At 41.0% G+C, this 19,060-nt stretch overlaps 1 protein-coding gene across 5 annotated transcripts in view; it reads right to left on the reverse strand.

Annotated features, from left to right (window-relative positions):
* Window positions 1-19,060, reverse strand: part of SERINC3 (serine incorporator 3) — a 41,518-nt gene that overhangs the window by 6,090 nt on the left and 16,368 nt on the right. For 3 of the 5 annotated variants that reach the window (XR_008496028.2, XR_008496027.2, XR_008496029.2), the window contains 9 exons: window positions 17,175-17,336; window positions 16,108-16,301; window positions 14,585-14,664; window positions 13,170-13,307; window positions 10,039-10,208; window positions 8,031-8,121; window positions 7,051-7,231; window positions 4,299-4,526; window positions 3,383-3,660 (listed from right to left, as the gene is read on the reverse strand). Coding sequence is in view for 2 of the 5 variants with exons in the window: in XM_054466482.2 (XP_054322457.1) it covers window positions 3,522-3,660; window positions 4,299-4,526; window positions 7,051-7,231; window positions 8,031-8,121; window positions 10,039-10,208; window positions 13,170-13,307; window positions 14,585-14,664; window positions 16,108-16,301; window positions 17,175-17,336 (1,383 nt within the window). In the remaining 3 variants the exon portion in view is untranslated. Of the gene's footprint in view, window positions 1-677; window positions 3,661-4,298; window positions 4,527-7,050; window positions 7,232-8,030; window positions 8,122-10,038; window positions 10,209-13,169; window positions 13,308-14,584; window positions 14,665-16,107; window positions 16,302-17,174; window positions 17,337-19,060 lie in introns of those variants that run through there. The other 2 variants (XM_054466482.2, XM_063659525.1) reach the window with 1 other exon arrangement.

Below are 19,060 nucleotides of genomic sequence, written 5' to 3' on the forward strand. Positions count from 1 at the left end.
AAAGAAAAAAGAACCAGTTACAGATTTCTTTGTTCGTTCTCCATTCCTCACTTGGCTAGCCAAAAAGAAAAAAAACAAAACCTCTATACTGAGAACCCGGTCCATGGCTACTTTTTAGCAGGCAGTCTCTTTGATTATCAAGAGAAAGTTTCACTTCCCAACCAGATACTCCACAAGACCAACCTAGAAAGTAAAGGAGTCCAGCGCAAGACCAACCTAGAAAGTAAAGGAGTCCAGCATGGACCTAGAAGCTTTCTCCCAGCTTTAAGGAGGTAAAAGTGGCAGCCACTGCTATTGCTTTTGAAGAGTTCCTAGAGCATGTCCCTGATCTGAAAGCCAGGGCCCCAACCCGCATTCCCCAAGGCTAGGCAAGCCCTTTCATAGTGATGAAACACAAAGGTACTCATCTGGAATGAGACGCCACCCTGAGATCTGATGACTCAAAATACTCCCCTGCTTTAAATGATGATCCTGGCCTTACTCAGAATGCTGTCTTACTTATGTTTGTGTATAATTCAGCACTCACATGTATAATTCTCTTGAGTCTTGATTAGACTACTGGGTTTCCTACTAAAAGGCAGACTTCACTACTTCTTAAGGTAGGACCAAGCAAAGCAGGGACACTGCCTCTCGACTTTTAAAGAGCATTTGTTACTTCCAATTAATATCAGTTATCATCACAAGAAAAAAATAAAAACTTTATTGGACTTTGTTACATTTATTTTACAGTTTAGTATTGTTTGTATTTTGAATTACATTAAGGCGGAGGATGGGGCACTGTAATGTCTTTGAAGTTTAGGACCTTTAAAGCTCTTAAGCTGACTCCACTACTGTAAAGAAAAGCAGGGTATCTGCTTCACACTAGCAAAATAAGGGGCTACATTTCCCCATCTGTCCCTCAAATCCCTTGAAACGCTATACCCTGACATAAACCACTGGTTTAAAAGACAATGATTCCAATAATTTATATCAAGTCCTGCTTCCCTACCCGACACCTCCACCCTAACTGAACCTGTCCCCTCTGTGTTCCTCTGTCTAATTCTGTAACAAAATCTGAAATCCAGCCTCCATCAGATTCTGGCTAAATATCTCTGACCTTTTAATATTGTCTTATTTTAGCCCATAATGAGATCAGCAGCTACTGTCAGTGCTATGTCAACGCTAAAAATGGGTTACACTTTGCAAAATAACTTTAACAGTCTTGTCTACTAGGCACCAACACTAAGGCTCAGCTGCCTGTGGTCATAAATCATAGTACGTACTCAACAAATAATAGCTGACAAGTTTGATAGCTGGAAAACGGCAAAGCTGGGATGCAAACCCAAGCAGTCTGACTCCCAAGCCTCTTAACCATTCTTAAGAGACCACCTACCTCCATTCTTCTTCGAACACATGTTTTTCCTGTTTGCCACCTGAATAAACGAAACCACTATCCACCCAGCTGGTTAAACCACAATCACTCAGAAATCTACCTCTCCTTCATATTATTCATAACTGCCAGTGTTAAAATTCTAATTGCTGGTCAGGCATGGTGGCTCATGACAGTAATCCTAGAAGTTTGGGAGGCCGCGGCGGGTGGATCACGAGGTCAGGAGATCCGAGACCATCCTGGCTAACACGGTGAAACTCCATCTCTACTAAAAATACAAAAAAAATTAGCCAGGCATGGTGGTGGGTGCCTGTAGTCCCAGCTACTCGGGAGGCTGAGGTGGGAGAATGGCGTGAACCCGGGAGGCAGAGCTTGCAGTGAGCGGAGATCGCACCACTGCACTCCAGCCTGGGCGACAGAGCAAGACTCCGTCTCAAAAAAAAAAAATTAAAATAAAAAAAAAAAAAATTCTAATTGCTAAGTAGCCCTCACCTGTCAATTTCTCCCCATCCCTACAATTCCACTTCTCTATTTCACATCTCATATGGACTGCTCCTGGTCTCATCTCTCTAAATCCATTCTCTATATATCAGCCCAAGTGACTGAAGATAAAATTTGTTCATGACACTATGAATATGTTTTCAGCCGCCCTCAACATAAAGGTCCAAACTCTTTACTGAGGTTGATAAAGCCCTTTAAAATTCACTCCCTGACTGCATTTCCCCATTCCAGCTTTACTGAACTTTTTTTTCCCCATCTTCTTGCCTTTAACATGCAGTTTTATCTATTCCAGCAATGTCATCTCATTTTCCATTTCTCTCTTAGCTAACTTCTAAGAGTTCTTGGCTTAAATATCATTTTCTCCAGAAAGCCTACCATTACACCAAATACCTCTCCTTTGAGTTCTCTCCAATTCCTAAACCACAGCACTAATTCACATTATAACCACCTGTCAGCTCATTTGCTCTCTTCTCTAAGCTATTAAAGTCCAAGATGGCAGAGCCTCTATCATGTTTAACACTGTACCCCAAAACCTACAGAGTCTAGTACAGAATAGACAGTAAATCTTTGTTGAAAGAACTTTTTTATTCTACTTTTTGCACACCACCTCTCATGAAAATGTTTCTTGACAATGCCTTCTCTGTCTCTCATCTACCAAGTGTCTTACCTAGAGAAGATATTTAGGACTTTTGAATAAATTCAAGACTTTGCTCACTAGCCAGACCGTAATTTTTAGAAGGAATAGGAGCATTCTGACTAGAAGCTTGATAAAACCTGGCTATCCAGAAAATAAAGAATGGCTGCTAACTCATAAAAGCTGTTGGAAGAAAGGGCCTTAAAATCTTAAGTCTTTCTATTTTAACCAAATACCTTCATAGTGCAAATATAATAAATTCACATGCATTTTACTTTTACATACTCATAACAAAATAACAGACTAAAGCTGCAGTGTTTTCCCAAGTGAATCTTCATTTTTAACCAAACTCACAAAGCATTTATGGAAATTAATACATCTGGCAAAGCACCAGACTTGAATCAAGCATTATCAATGCTACAGTGTAAAAAAAGTAAATTAAAAAACTCAAGATGTAGAAGCAGTAGCCATATCAGCAACCATTCTTCTAGGGAAGGGATCCACATATACGATCCTTCCCCAAGAACTTTGATGCTACCCCTCTGAGGAGTTTAAGCACAAAACACAGTGCTTGTATCATATAAGTAAGGACTTTCATAGAGGAAAACTGTAATATAAATGCATTTTTTTTTTTGCTTTTAAAGGATACTGCAATATAAATATATTAAGCATGGCCTCAAATATCCAACATTTTCCTATCTTACATTTTAAACCAAAGTTAAAAGAACCTACAGGCTTTATAAAGAACTCTCTTCACAGCACAGCTGTAGTTCACTTTAAACAAAAAATGTTCCCTTTGTGCTATATCCTTAGAAGTAAACATAATATACAGATAAATGAGAAGTTTAGATTCTGCATCAAGCATTATTCAATCTCACCTTCTGATATAAACCTGGATACAGTCAAACTTGCAAAGCATTCACTTAACATTTTAGTTGAAGCAAACTTAAAAGGTATATGGGTTTTCGGTGAAGGAGACCTTTGTGAGTTTCAGTGGTGTCCTTGGCACTCAGAGGTTCAGCTGAAGTCCCGACTGGTGAGGACAAGTGGAGCCACAAGGGTCCAGACGTAAAGCAGGAGGCAGACCCAGCTGGAGCTGATCTTGACCCACACAGCTGGCCACTTGCTGGTCATGCTCTGAAACTTTGCATCAGGGCTAAGAAAACAAGAGAGAGTCAGGTAGAAGAGCCCGGTCTACCTGACTTCTATCAGCCTCCTGCAGCCCCCCAGACAAGGCCAAGAAATTCTCCAGTGAAACTTGGCTGGCACTACCCCCCAGTAGGGTTGTAGGGGACCAGAGGAAGCTGCTATTTTTAGTTCTTATGGCCAAGAACTAAAGAACTCATTGACTCTGCCTCTCAAATGACTTTTCTTCTTGCCAGCATGAAAGACCCTATCAGGGCAAAGTTCTTTAGATGTTCCTAGTTACTGGCAAAAGTCTAGATTGAGATAGCCTCCCTGAAACTTTCCTTCCTTAGTACATTATTACGTGAACCAGAATGCTCTGACATGGCCATCTCTATACACAGAAAATTAGTGAACAAAGATGGGTCAGATCGCTTTATGTCATGATTTTCTCTCTCAATTAACTCAACTCTGTAAGAGCTCCCAGTGATTTGCACTGCAAAGAATTCCAATGGGTTTTAAATGCTAGAGGGGATAAAGTCAAGAGTATTTAACCCAACTTCATTATATGGGTAAGAGCAAGGGTTCTGAGGTCAGGACAATGGATGAGATTTTATAGGCCATCCAAGGGTTTTATGGTCTTCCGTCTGTTTTGTCTGTGTTTCCTACCTGTACCAGCTGGTCAGGGTCATCATGATGTACAAGGAAGCCAAGCAGAGCATGAGGTGGAATAAGGAGTAGCTATACTGCACTCCCTCTTTCTCGTTGTCCACAGCCCGCCGAGGCTGTCCATCTTCTTCATCACTGGCACCACTGGTAGTTGTATCGCCAAGGATGACGCTGTCACTCCCTGACAGGGTCAGCTTGTCTACTTGGCTATTAGTGGAAGTGCGGATGCTGGAAAGTGATCCCACGGAAGACAAATCAGAAAGGGGCCATGACAATGAACTGCTGCCACTGGACTGTATACAAGACACTTATTGCTGAGCTGTTCCTACTTTGGAGACTGAAAGCTTTCTGAAGATCCTGCTTAAAGTTCTGAACTGCTGCCTGTCATGATAAGACTGACAGCACTGTCATCAGTTACTACTTGATGTGATGGCTTAATTGCTTAGGAGTTTCATAAAACACACTATGCTCTCAGTGTCTGTTTCCGTGACTTCACAAGTGCCGCTTCTATGATTGGAATGTACCATGTGCCAACCTTCTTCCAACTGACTTACTCATCCTTCACTTCTCTGACTTGCTGTCATGTCCTCTGGAAGGGCTTCCCTGACATCACCCCTCACTGGCTAGGTTACAAGACACTCCTCCGACTTCCCACAGCTTCCTAGGCTTCCTTCTGCCACTGCATGTATCACTCCTGTCTTCCTTGCTATTCAAAGAATGCCTTAACAATGACCTTAGTCTACGTATTTCTAGCACTACAGATGTTCACTAAAAGTTTGTTAAATGACTGAATAAAAATGTAAATACAAATAAAGGACAAAAATTACATGCTCGTTTCAACAGACACAGAAAAAACATCTCACAAATCCAATACCTTTCCATGATAAAAACAGTCAAAGTAGAACTTCCTCAGGCTGACAAAAGGAACAAATGAAAAACCCAGAGCTAACATCATACTTAACAGTGAAAAACTAAAAACTTTTTCCCTGAGATCAGGAACAAGACAAGGATCCTACTCTCACCACTTCTATCCAACAATGTAGTAAAGTTATAGCCAGAGCAAGAAAAAGAGATAAATGGTATCTAGACCAGAAAAGAAGTAAAACTATCTCTATCTGTAGATGACTTCATCTTGTTTATAGGAAATCCTATGGAATACATACACATGCAAACTATTAGAACCAATAAATAAGTTCACCAAAGTTGCAGGATACAAGATCAATATATAGAAATCAGGACTGGGTGTGGTGGCTCACGCCTGTAATCCCAACTACTTGAGAGGCTGAGGTCGGAGGATCGCTAGAGGACAGGAGCTCGAGGCTGGCCAGTGCTACATAGCAAGACTGTTCCTAAAAAGATTAAAAATTAGCTGGGCATGATTGTGTGTGCCTGTAGTTTCAGCTACTCAGGAGGTTGACGTGGGAGGATCACTTGAAACCAGGAGCTTGAGGCTATAGTGAGCTATGATCACACCACTGAATTCCAGCCTGGATGACAGAGCAAGACTTCATCTCTTTAAAAAAAAAAAAAAAAAAAACCACAAAAATCAATTGTATTTCTTTCTTTTTGAGATGACGGCTCACTTTGTCACCCAGGTGGACTGTAGTAGTACAATCACAGCTCACAGCAGCCTTGACCTCCTGGGCTCAATTGGTTCTCCCACCTCCCCAAGTAGCTGGGACTACAGATTGCACCACCACACCTGGCTAATTTTTATAGAGACAGGCTCTTACTATCTTGCTCTGGCTGGTCTCAAACTCCAAGATGCAAGTGATCCTCCCACCTCAGCCTCCTAACGTGTGGGGAATACAGGCATGAGCCACTGTGCCTGGTCACCAATCATATCTCTATACACTAGCAATAAACAACCCAAAAGTTAAGCTAAGAAAACATATATTCATTTATAATACCATCGAAAAGAATAAAATACTTAGAATTGTATTTAGAATAAAATGCTTAAAAACAAAATAAGTTTAAGATTTGTATACTAATAACTAACTATAAACCACTGAAAGAAATTAAAGACCTAAATAAATGGTTTAAGTAAAGAAGACTTCAGTAAGGTATTTTCATGGTCACAGACTGGAAGCCTTAATATTGCTGAGATGACAGTACTCCCCAATTTGGTCTATACAGATTCAACTCAATCCCTATAAAAATCCCAATTACATTATTTTTTTGCAGAAATTGACAAGCTGATCCTGAAATTCACATGGGAATGCAAAGGACCCATAACTGCCAAAACAATTTGAAAAAGAACAAATTTGGAGGACTCATACTTCCTAATTTCAAAACTTACTACAGGCTGGGCATGGTGGCTCACACCTGTAATCCCAGCACTTTGGGAGGCCGAGACAGGAGGATCACCTGAGGTCAGGAGTTCGAGACCAGCCTAGCCAACATGGTGAAACGCTGTCTCTACTAAAAATACAAAAATTAGCCAGGCATAGTGGCAGATGCCTGTAATCCCAGCTACTTGGGAGCCTGAGGCAGAAGAACTGCTTGAACCCAGTAGGTGGAGATTGCAGTGAGCTGAGATCGTGCCACTGCACTCCAGCCTAGGTGACAGAGCAAGACACTGTCTCAAAAAAAAATATAAGTACACAGCTCTGTAACTGAAGCAAGTAAAGAACTTTTCATTAAAGAGAGCGAAGTTTTTTAATTTCTCATGCTGCTTTTTGAAAGCAAAACTGTTTCTTCACTTTATTATCAACCTCCATGAAAATCTTGTTCTAAGTACCTTTTAACTTACCTAGAATACAAAAGGCAGAGAACAAAGACAAACAGTCCAATAAAATTATCTGAATCCAGTAAAGACCCACTCTTTGATGGTGGAGTAGGGGTAGGGACCACAGCAGTTGAATTTCCAGGAGCCAGCGTTGGTGCAGTTATGCGTGTAATAAAGCTCATCAGGTTGGGATTGCAGGAACGATCTGAAAATGAGAAAATTTTTATTATCCTTGGTTACAGCTCATCTTGTTCCAAGAACAGACTTGAGGAGTTCCTTACATATCATTCAGTCATGATGTGAAACATGGGAATGCTTTACTTAAAAAATCTGAAACTTAGCAGTCAGTAACACATTTGGTCACAATCAATGACTTAGGAAAAAAAGAAAAGAACAACAGAATCTGTCAAATTTCATAAACATCATTATTGACTTTATTGGTTTTGTAGTTTGACTGACAAATCTTTTTAATTCTTTAGTGCCAAGGTTTTAAGCACAGAAGTTTATCTCTACTTTGGTTTTTACATAGTTATTTAAGAACAAAATATAAGTTATCATTGGTGGAGGGGGGGTCTGCATTGTTTTCCTTTAAAAGAAGCCCATAGAATATCCTACTGAGAAACAATCCTATAATAACTACAAAAGGAGATTTCCTACAGCTGTTTCTTCTAGAGCCTGTGACATCAAACTAAAATTCAGTCAAAACAAAGGGCCAAAGCCCTTGACCATGGCTCTTAACTAGTTTGACTCAGCCTAGGTTAGGTAAAGCCTAGACCATCTAAAGGACTCTGACCCTTTAGACGGTCAGTTATAAATAGCTATGAATAGATGTGGGGACTAAAATATGAAAGGTAAATACCTACAAACCTACAGTGAACACTGTACATTTAAGTTTTGTTTGCTTGTTTCACATTTGCTCTAGCTCTAGTTTTTGTACCACCTATGTAAGGGCTGATTTCCTACTTTCTTTTTATCAAGTGAATGTGTTATTAACATTCCCTTACCAGGTTCATTGGACATGGCTGACCAGGTGAGGTACATAGTGTAGAGGGTGATGACGGAGGATTGCAAGAGGCCGGAGCGAGGCTGGTGTTCCTATGGAATCAAAAGGAAAACAGTGGCACAGGGACTGCCAAGGGCTGACTTTCCAAAATGCAGTGCACTTCTCTGGGATTAATTGAACTATCAGTAACTGAGAACTTTCGGATTCTTCTTGAGAGTTGAAAGGTGACAAGTAACCTTTCAGTTCAGTTAGCTCACAAAAGAACCCAGAAAGATGAAGCAAGTACTACTGGTTCTCAAGGCATTTCATGATCCTAGAAATTCCTGTGCATCACACAAGGCCTTTGATTTTCTACTCCCTTGGTGTAGTGAAAAGATCTAAGATCAGCTTTGCAACTAATTAGTAGCTGGGTGAGACCTATCACTTGAGACTTCTGTTTTCTCACTTTTAAAAGGAAAGGTGATGTCTACATACAATTTTCATATTTCATATCTATAACTCCATGAATTTTTTTATACTTTTTTTTTGAGACGGAGTCTCGCTCTTGTCACCCAGGCTGGAGTGCAGTGGTGCGATCTCAGCTCACTGCAACCTCCTCCTGGGTTCAAGTTTCTCCTTGCCTCGGCCTCCTGATTAGCTGGGATTACAGGTGCCCGCCACCACACCCAGCTAATTTTTGTACTTTTGGGGTTTCGTCATGTTGGCCAGGCTGGTCTCAAACTCTTGACCTCAGGTGATCTGCCCGCCTTGGCCTCCCAAAGTGCTGGGATTACAGGCATGAGCCATCGCACCCAGCTGGAGTTTCACTCTTATTGCCCAGGCTGGAGTGCAATGGCACGATCTCAGCTCACTGCAACCTCCGCCTCCAGGGTTCAGGCTATTCTCCTGCCCCTCAGCCTGCCAAGTAGCTGGGATTACAGGTGTGCGCCCCCACGCCTAGCTAATTTTGTATTTTTAGTAGAGACGACGTTTCACCATGTTGGTCAGGCTGGTCTTGAACTCCTGACCTCAAGTGATCCACCCGCCTTGGTCTCCCAAAGTGCTGGTATTACAGGCGTTAAGCCACCACACCCAGCCTAAACTATGGTATTTAGAACTCAAGAGCATGAGTTTTGTTTTGAAATATTAAAATCAATTATTTTTCACAGTTTAATTCCCCTAAAATATCTTGGCTAATGACTCATAAGAATCATTCCCAGCTGCGTGCGGTGGCGCACACCTGTAAAACCAGCACTTTGGGAGGCTGAGATGGGTGGATCACCTGAGGTCAGGAGTTCGAGACCAGCCTTGCCAACATGGTGAAATCCCGTCTCAACTAAAAATACAAAAATTAGCCGGGCATGGTGGCAGGCACCTGGCCAAGGCAGGAGAATCACTTGAACCCAGGAGGTGGAGGTTGTAGTGAGCCAAGATTGCACCATCGCGCTCCAGCCTAGGGGACAAGAGTGAGACTTTGACTCAAAAAAAAAAAAAAAAAAAAAAAAAAAATGACTCATTCCCAGCCAGGCGTGGTGGCTCACGCCTGTAATCCCAGCGCCTTGGGGGAGGCCGAGGCGGGTGGATCACAAGGTCAAGAGTTCAGCCTGGCCAAGATGGTGAAACTCTATCTCTACTAAAAATACAAAAATTGGCCAGGCCCGGTGGTGGGTGCCTGTGATCCCAGCTACTCGGGAGGCTGAGGCAGAGAACTGCTTGCACCCAGGAGGCAGAGGTCGCAGTGAGCCGAGATCATGCCACTGCACTCCAGCCTGGTTGACAGAGTGAGACTCCATCTTAAAAAAAAAAAAGCACTATAAATTTTCAAGTTACCTGGATTTTTTTTTTTTTTAATGATAGTGAAATTCATTTAATAATGATATAGGCATGAAATAGAATTATGAAGATTTTATAATATGGAAAAATGTTCAAGTGGATAAACTTAAGACATAAATTCATAAGAAAGGGTACCTAGATTTTAGGCTTAGAATTAAAAATCCTTCACAGGAGAAAGAAGTAGTAAACAACCATACCTGAATTTTTGGGTGGATCGATATAATAGAAGCCACAACGCAAAGGATCAGGTTAATACTGATGAAGAACTTGTTTTCTGTGCAGCCATCTGGTTTGGTGTAGTATGTATAGAGCAGCCCGACACAGATGATTGACAGGATATAAAAGGCGCTTGTGAAAGACAGTAAAGCTGGAGAAAGGGAAACCAATATGAATGACCACAACTATAATAAACTAATAATGAAGGCCAATTTTCTTCCACTCCATATAAAAATGAGGAGACATTATCTCACTTTTCTGGGGTAATTTACAGTAAAATTACAGAGGCCTCAAGGTTAAAGTATCAAGATTGTATTCAACTGGCTTGATGTTAAATTCCAAAAACCACCAAACAACTGAATTCACTTCCTGAATTACCTAATTTGATTTCATGGGTTGATTACCAGACATTTGATCATTCCAGCTAGAGTTAACTGCTACCTATATGTTAATTAATGTGTATTGTGAGCTTTTCTTAGGAACCTAAATGATTCCTATACCCTCAAAATGACCCAGTACACACCAAGCTCCATGCCAGGATGGTGTTAGAGGAAAACAGAATAGACACACTTGTATCTTTTTATGACAGTTTTTTCCTCTGCAGTCGTTGGCTATCTAAACCCATTTCTCATCACAAACAATAAGACTACACCCCTGAACTGGAAAAGTGGCTCATTTGCTATTTTTTAATATCTAAAGTAATGGTCCTTTCCATTCACACTGAAAATCAACAATTAGCTGTGTTGGCTGAACGTGGTGGCTCATGCCTGTAATCCCAGCACTTTGGGAGGCCAAGGTGGGTGGACTGCTTGAGCCTGAGTTCCAGACCAGCCCAGGCAACATGGCAAAACCCTGTCTCTACAAAAAATACAAAAATCAACCAGGCATGGTGGCATGAGCTGCTACTTGGGAAGCTGAGGCAGGGGGATTGCTTGAGCCCAGGACATAGAGGTTGCAGTGAGTCGAGATGGTGCCACTGCACTCCAGCCTGGACAACACAACAAAACCCCATCTCAAACAACAAACAAAACAATTAGCTGTGTAGCTCTGAAAATTAGAAAACATGAAACAGCACATACAGTACACTCAGACCAACTGCAAGAATGATGAGCTCAGTTAACTTGTATTCAAGTCAAAGCCCACATGTAAGAAAACTAGTTTCTACTTATCTCAATGAATTTTGCATGTCTAAAATTAAATGATGTATATTAAGTTACTAGCACACTTCTTAATGTTTTCACATCTGAATATAGAAGATTTTTCTACACTTAGTTACTATAAAGTATGACCAATTTGCAACTCAATAAATTCTTCTAGAGTTGTATGATCCAAAATGAATTAAAGAAAATAACGGCCGGGTGTGGTGGCTCACGCCTACAATCCTAACACTTTGGGAGGGCAAGGCAGGTGGATCGATTGAGTCCAGGAGTTCTGGCAACATGGCGAAACCTTGTCTCTACAAAAAACACAAAAATTAGCCGGTCGTGCTGTTGTGGGCATGGTAATGTGGGTGTGGTGGTGTGCACCTGTAGTCCCAGCTACTTGGGAGGCTGAGGTGGATAGCTTGAGCCAGGAAGGCAGAGGTTGCAGTGAGCCATGATTGTGCCACTGTACTCCAGCCTGGGTGAGAGAGTGAGACCCAATCTCAAAAAAAAAAAAGGAAAAAAAATAGATAAAAATAAAATTGTCATTACAAACAATTTAAATGACCAACACTAGGGTAAAGGTTAAATGAATTACGGTATACTCTGCTATGGAATGCCATGGAATTGTATGGAATGGAATACCATGCAGCTTACAGTAAACTCCATGCCAGGAGCTTGAATGCAGGTTAAATGAGTAAGACATACCGACACTCACTGGTAAGGAAGGATATTCATCATGTAGGAAGTGAAAAGAGCAAGTCATGGAACAATATACAGTACAATCCTGTTTACATTTAAATACAAAAGCAAGGTGAATGCACAAATACATAAAGGTCCACAAGAGCGGCTACATCTGGAAAGGAAAATGGGTTGCAGATAGGTGGAGATTTGCATGTTTTAGTCTTTATAAAGTTAAAGTTCTATCATTTGTCTTTATGGTAAAGACATATACCATAAAAGACATATACCATATACATGGTAAAGACATATAAATTGTCTTTATAGTATTTTTAAAAATATATGTAAATATTTTTAAAAACTAAATCAAATGAAAATAAAACTGGGCAATTCAATAGTATGTACTGAAAGCATTTTAAAATATTCATACACTTTGACTCTTCTATTTCTGGGAATTTTTCCTAAGGAAATAATCAGAAATGTGTGCAAATGTATATTATGAAGTAGTAAGTGCTCTAACATAGCCAAAATATATTCGCAAGCTACTGTTAAATCCTATTATCACTCTAGAAATTGTAAGTGCCCCTTTCCCACCAGAAAGTTTTTCATAGCAGGTGTGGGGTCCCTTTCTGAATAAGGCCATAAGGACTACTCACTCTTATTTGCCTAAAGTAGGTGGGCAGCTGTCACATATGTTGAACCCATCTGAGTTTCCTCTCCATGGAAACAAGGTTATCAAAACCAGAACTAAGTCACTAAATATAACTGTTTTTCGTTATCTAAACACATGTAATTACATTATGACCCTCAAAATAAATAAACTGGGAAAATCCAATGATTTATATTATCTGTGCTACTTTCTTCCAGTGATGCATATAATTCAGAGCCAAATTCAGGAAATTATAGATTTTTTTCCTTTTATTTAATGTTATTATTATTTTTAGAGACAGGGTCTTGCTCTGTCACCCAGGCTGCAGTACAGTGGCGTGATGATAGCTTACTACAGCCTTGAACTCCTGGATTCCAGAGATTCTCCTGCCTTAGCCTGCTGAGTAGCTAGGACTATAGGTATATGCCACCATGACTGGCAAATTTTTTTTTTTCCTAATGTAAAGATGGAGTCTCAATATGCTGCCTAGACTGGTCTTGAACTCCTGGATTCAAGCCATTCTCCCACCTTGGACTTCTGTCCCTGAGGACTATAGCTGCTGGGACTATAATGATGATTTTTATTGTACACCCTGCTTAATGGAGCAGTATGGCTAACATAGGTGAGTAGAGATACCTACCAGCATACCACAACCTTGGGTTTCCTTCTTCCATTCGATTTACCCATGATTCATTCCAAGAATGAGCAAAATCTACCAGCAGCACCAGCTGAATGAGGATGAAGAGGGCGGCCCCTATCATGCCAACAACAAACCAGACTACAAGAACCAAGAGAACAAAGTTATTCTCTACCATAGAGTAACATTTCAGAAGATCCAACATTCTGAACGGATTTCAATTAAAACAAGACAGAGGTGGTAAAGACATTCTGTCTCCAGCAGTACAGCAAGATTCCAAACTCAAAGGCATTCTTAAAAGCTTTCTACTGCATTTCAGACCTTTTAAAATATGTTTTAGCTTGTGCCAAGGGAAGCCTGGGACCTGAGTTCCAAATGATACTATAAGTCTTTTCTTTTAGAGGCAGGAAAATCACAGTAGAAATCTAAAGATGTCACCTAATGCCATGCTTAGTAAGTAGGTTAAGACAGAGACAGGGGAGCACAAGAGTTGTAAGTTCTTATTTTGACAGGCTCTCTGATTAGTTTTGTATTCCATCAAGTAAGAACACAAACTATTAAGATATTGCCAAAAGATTAACATATGGTTCCAGAAAATCTGAGAGGTGCAGTGAATGTCTCCTGACCTAAATCCACATATTAATAATGAGTTGCGGCCGGGCCTGGTGGCTCACACCTGTAATCCCAGCACTTCGGGAGGCTGAGGCAGGTGGATCATGAGGTCAGGAGTTCAAGACCAGCCTGGCCAAGATGGTGAAACCGCGTCTCTACCTAAAATACAAAAATTAGCTGGGTGTGGTGGTGGGCGCCTGTAATCCCAGCTACTCAGGAGACTGAGGCAGAGAACTGCTTGAACCCGGGAGGTAGAGGTTGCAGTGAGCCAAGATCGTGCCACGGCACTCCAGCCTGGGAGACAGAGTGAGACTCTGTCTAAAAAATATATATATATATATTGAGTTGCAGGTACTAAGTCATATTAATTGGATATCATCTCATTTACTTGTCAGTTCTGCAAAAACAGTAATTAAAATTGTAGTTTTTTTTGTTTTGTTTTGTTTTTTGAGACAGAATCTTGATCTGTCACCCAGGCTGGAGTGCAGTGGCACGATCTTGGCACACTGCAACCTCTGCCTCCCAGGTTCAAGCAATTTTGCTGCCTCAGCCTCCTGAGTACCTGGAATTACAGGCATGCACCACCACGTCCGGTGAATTTTTGTATTTTTAGTAGAGACAGGGCTTCACCATATTGGCCACGTTGGTCTCAAACTCCTGACCTCAGGTGATCTACCCGTCTTGGCCTCCCGAAGTGCTGAGCTTACAGGTGTGAGCCACTGTGCCCAGCCTAAAATGTAGCTTTAACTCAATCATCTATAGAGTTCATATAGTTTAAAATTAACCCCCTCAATGGTGAACCCTACCTGAGCTGAAATAGCCCCCAGGGATGTAGAAAGATCCAACCATGATTCCAATAAGAGCAGCAATTTTGAAGAACCAAAACCTATTAAAATATAAAAATGCATTTATGAAATGCTAAGTTTCACCCTTAAGAAAAATTCATTTCTGAAATGCAAAAATAATAGCTTAATAGCTTTTTTCCCAACATGATTGTCTGGACTATTTTCTTCATTTGACTATTCGTTTAATAGGCTAATTCATTTAATATTTCACACAATTAAAGGACATTAGACTAGAGGATAAATCACTCACATTTATTACCAGAGAAAACTGAAAATTTAGAGTCTCCCTACTTTTAGCACTTAAAGGTAGGCATTTTTCTAGCATTCTGGGAGTTCTAAAATAACAGTGTTAGGTACACACAGAGCCATTAACTGTAAGGTCTGGATGAAAAGTAATCACAAATCCTCTATTTACAACACAGGGCACAGATATCTTGCCCACAATGAGCCCACAGCTCATCACTGGCACCTGATTTTCAGTTCATGATCTTTAATGACTGCCTTGTATGGCAGAGTGGAAAGAACCAGGCTTTGGAGCTGGACAGACCTAAGTTTCAATCTTAGCTCCAACCTCCAACTGGTTAACAGGTCGCAGGCAATTTATTAACCTCTCTGCAATTCAGTTACTGCATCTGTAAAAAGGGGATTATAATACACATCAAGTTTATAAAACGCCATTCAGTCTTTGAGAATTAGAAATACGGCTGGGCGCAGTGGCTCATGCCTGTAAGCCCAGCACTTCAGGAGGCAAAGGCAGGCGGATCACCTGAGGTCAGGAGTTCTACACCAGCCTGGCCAACACAGTGAAACCCCATCTCTACTAAAAATACAAAAATTAGCCAGGCATGGTGGCAGGTGCCTATAATCCCAGCTACTAGGGAGGCTGAGGCAGGAGAACCACTTGAACCTGGGAGGGGGAGGTTGCAGTGAGCCGAGATCGTGCCATTACACTCCAGCCTGGGTGACAAGAGTGAAACTCCATCTCCAAAAACAAACAAACAAAAAAAAACAAACAAAAAAAAAAGAGGGAGAGAATTAGAAACATAGGCAAAAGGTGGTCAGGAGTCAGAAGCAATAGAATATGTAAATCAGTAGCACATATATATTCACTGACTTTCTGTACACTGTTTAAATTTATCAGGTACATGTTTATCTTTAAACAACAGAAAGAAAAAAGTGTGTGTGTACGTAGTATCTAGCATAGTGCTTCAACTATTTAACAGGTGTTCAGTAAAAATCTAAGAACATGAAGCAAAGGAATTTAATAGAAGAAAATAAAAAGACAAGACTCCCTGTCCCCTCCATGTTACAGCAATCTAATTGAAAATGACATTAAAACAATTTCACATGCATAATAGACCAGAAATGCATCTGAGCCACTCATTTACATATTCCATTGATTCCATCAGAATGGCAATATTAACTGCTGAAGGGAAGGAAGAGCCACACCATAATGTAACCAGTTAATCATAAATCTAACATACCCATTGTGTACTGCTGCTCGGGGATCTTTACTTGTTTTTACTTTGAACATGAGCAGAGAAAAGACAAAGAAAAAGATGGCCATGGCAAAGCTGATCCGATACACAGCTTTATAACCAACCAGCACATCACAATCTTTATCTGCATTTATATCAGCCTCATGGATTTTAAATCCCCCTTCACAAAATCCAGGAATCTGGAAAAAAGCAATTTCAATGTTACGAGAATATCTACATTTAGACAGAGACTCTACCCCACCACAGGAAAGACTAGATTTAGAAAATTAACTACTTCAACAACTGCAAGACTGACTATGGAATTTTTCTCTTTGTCTTCCGATTCATTTACAGTCTTGTTACCAAACAGTATAAATAACATGCATTTTAAAAATAAAAATGCTCTTTCGGCTGGGCACGGTGGCTCACATCTGTAATCCCAGTATTTTAGGGGGCTGAGGTGGGTGGATCACGAGGTCAGGAGTTCGAGATCACCCTGGCCAGCATGGTGAAACCCTGTCTCTACTAAAAATACAAAAAATTACCCAGGCATGGTGGTCCATGCCTATAATCCCAGCTACTCAGGAGGCTGAGGCAGGAGAATTGCTTGAACCAGGGAGGCGGAGGTTGCAGTGAGCCAAGATCATGTCACTGCACTCCAGCCTGGGCAACAGAGTGAGACTTTGTTTCAAAAAAATATGCTCTCTCTTCTTTGCTCTTTTAGGATGAAGAGGCTGTGTGCCACCTTCCCGTGAGATTTTCCAGCTACAGCTGAGTCCTTCCAAAGGTGAAGAACTAGTCCAGTTTAGATGCTTCGACCTTTAACACATAAGGAAAGAAAATGTTTTGGAGCCACCCTTTTAATGTTTTCTCTCAGTTGTTCGACTGGAGCCCAGATGTTCATTCTGTATTTCCGGAAAAGGACTAATGTCCTCATATTTCTGTGTTTTGACCACACCCCCATATAAGTAAAAAATCTCCAAATTACAATGAACTTAACAATGAAGAAATAAAACTAGAATTTTGCAAAATATAAAAATAACCAATACCTTAAGGGCATTGTTACTTCTTACCTTCTTCAAGTAAGTTTCCATCTCTTTTCTCTGCATGATATAGGATACGACAGTGCTCAGGAGGAGAATGAAAGCATAAATGAGGCGAGTCACCGTGGAATTCTTACTGTTAGGACAGCAACTACACAGCAAACATGAGGCACCGCTGCAGAGGCATGGAACCTGGAATGAGCACACCATGGTCACCTGAGACCACCTTCAGTAGACTCCTTTATGACACAGATGTCACAAAAGAGAAAGCGAGGCAAATCAGGCTTTATAGTTTTAACTGAGAGAATCATGGCTGGGAGGAAGTGGTTAAAAGTATGGGCTCTGGAGTAAATATTATTTCTGTCACTTTTTACCCCAGCAAGTTATGTACTCTAACCCCATTTGACCATTTGTAAAATGAGCTCAATAATAGAATTTTCCTCCCTCAGACTTTGCTGTATTAAATGAGCACTCAACACTACCTAAAATGCATTAACAGTTCAATAAATGTTAATTATATTCTGAGAGCATCATTTGTTCTAAAATATGAGAAAAATATAAACCTAACTCCACTTGCTGTTTACTGCGAATCCAACCAAGTTAACAAAGCTGATATTACAACAAAAAGCAACATGCCGGGCGTGGTGGCTCAAGCCTGTAATCCCAGCACTTTGGGAGGCCGAGGCGGGTGGATCACGAAGTCAGGAGATCGAGACCGTCCTGGCTAACACGGTGAAACCCTGTCTCTACTAAAAATACAAAAAAAATTAGCCGGGTGTGGTGGCGGGCGCCTGCAGTCCCAGCTACTCAGGAGGCTGAGGCAGGAGAACGGTGTGAACCCAGGAGGCAGAGCTTGCAGTGAGCCGAGATTGCGCCACTGCACTCCAGCCTGGGCTACAGAGCGAGACTCCATCTTAAAATAAAATAAAATAAAATTAAATTAAAAAATAAAGCAACACTACATGGAAACCCTCTGACAAATAATAACAGCAAGGGCCATTTAGCTCAATTCAAGAGGAACCAGGTTCCTCAGAAAGTTAAACACAGAATGACCATATGACCCAGAAAGTATATACCCGACCCCAATAGCTGTTTTGTTTGAAACAGCTATTAAAACAAAAGCTTGTACACGAATATTCACAGCACCACTATTTACAATCACCAAAATGTGGAAACAACCCACTGTCCATTAATTGATAAGTAAATATGGCCTAAGTAAAATATGGTATATCTGGCTGGGTGCTGCAGCTCACACCTGTAATCCCAGCACTTTGGGAGGCTGAGGCAGGGAGATCACCTGAGGTCAGGAGTTCAAGACCAGCCTGGCCAACATGATGAAACCCCATCTCTACTAAAAATACAAAAATTATCCGGGTGTGGTGGCTCATGCCTGTGGCCCCAACTACTCAGGAGGCTGAGGCAGGAGAATTGCTTGAACCCGGGAGGTGGAGGTTGCATTGAGCTGAAATCATGCCACTGCACTCCAGCCTGGGCAACAGAGTGAGACTTGGTCTATGTATATAACGGCTTATTCAGACATAATAGGTAGATACACGACAGAACACAGGTGAACCCTGAAAACATCATGCTAAGTCATTTAAAAAGCCAGACATGAAAGGTCACATACTGTATTACTGCATTTATATAATAAAATATCCAGAATAGGTGAATCTAGAGACAAAAGATTAGGGGTTCAGGGAAAGGGAAATGGGAGTGATGGTTTAATGGGCAAGGGGGTTTCCCTTTAGGGCGATGAACTAGACAGATGTGATGGCAGCAAAACATTGTGAATGTACTAAATGACACTATACGCTTTTTTTTTTGGAGACAGTCTCACTCTGTTGCCCAGGCTGGAGTGCAGTGGCACAATCTCGGTTCATGGCAACCTCCACCTCCTGAGTTCAAGCCATTCTTGT

The sequence above is a fragment of the Pongo pygmaeus genome, chromosome 21 (genome assembly GCF_028885625.2).
Source record: "Pongo pygmaeus isolate AG05252 chromosome 21, NHGRI_mPonPyg2-v2.0_pri, whole genome shotgun sequence".
In the NCBI taxonomy this organism is placed as follows: Eukaryota; Metazoa; Chordata; class Mammalia; order Primates; family Hominidae; genus Pongo; species Pongo pygmaeus.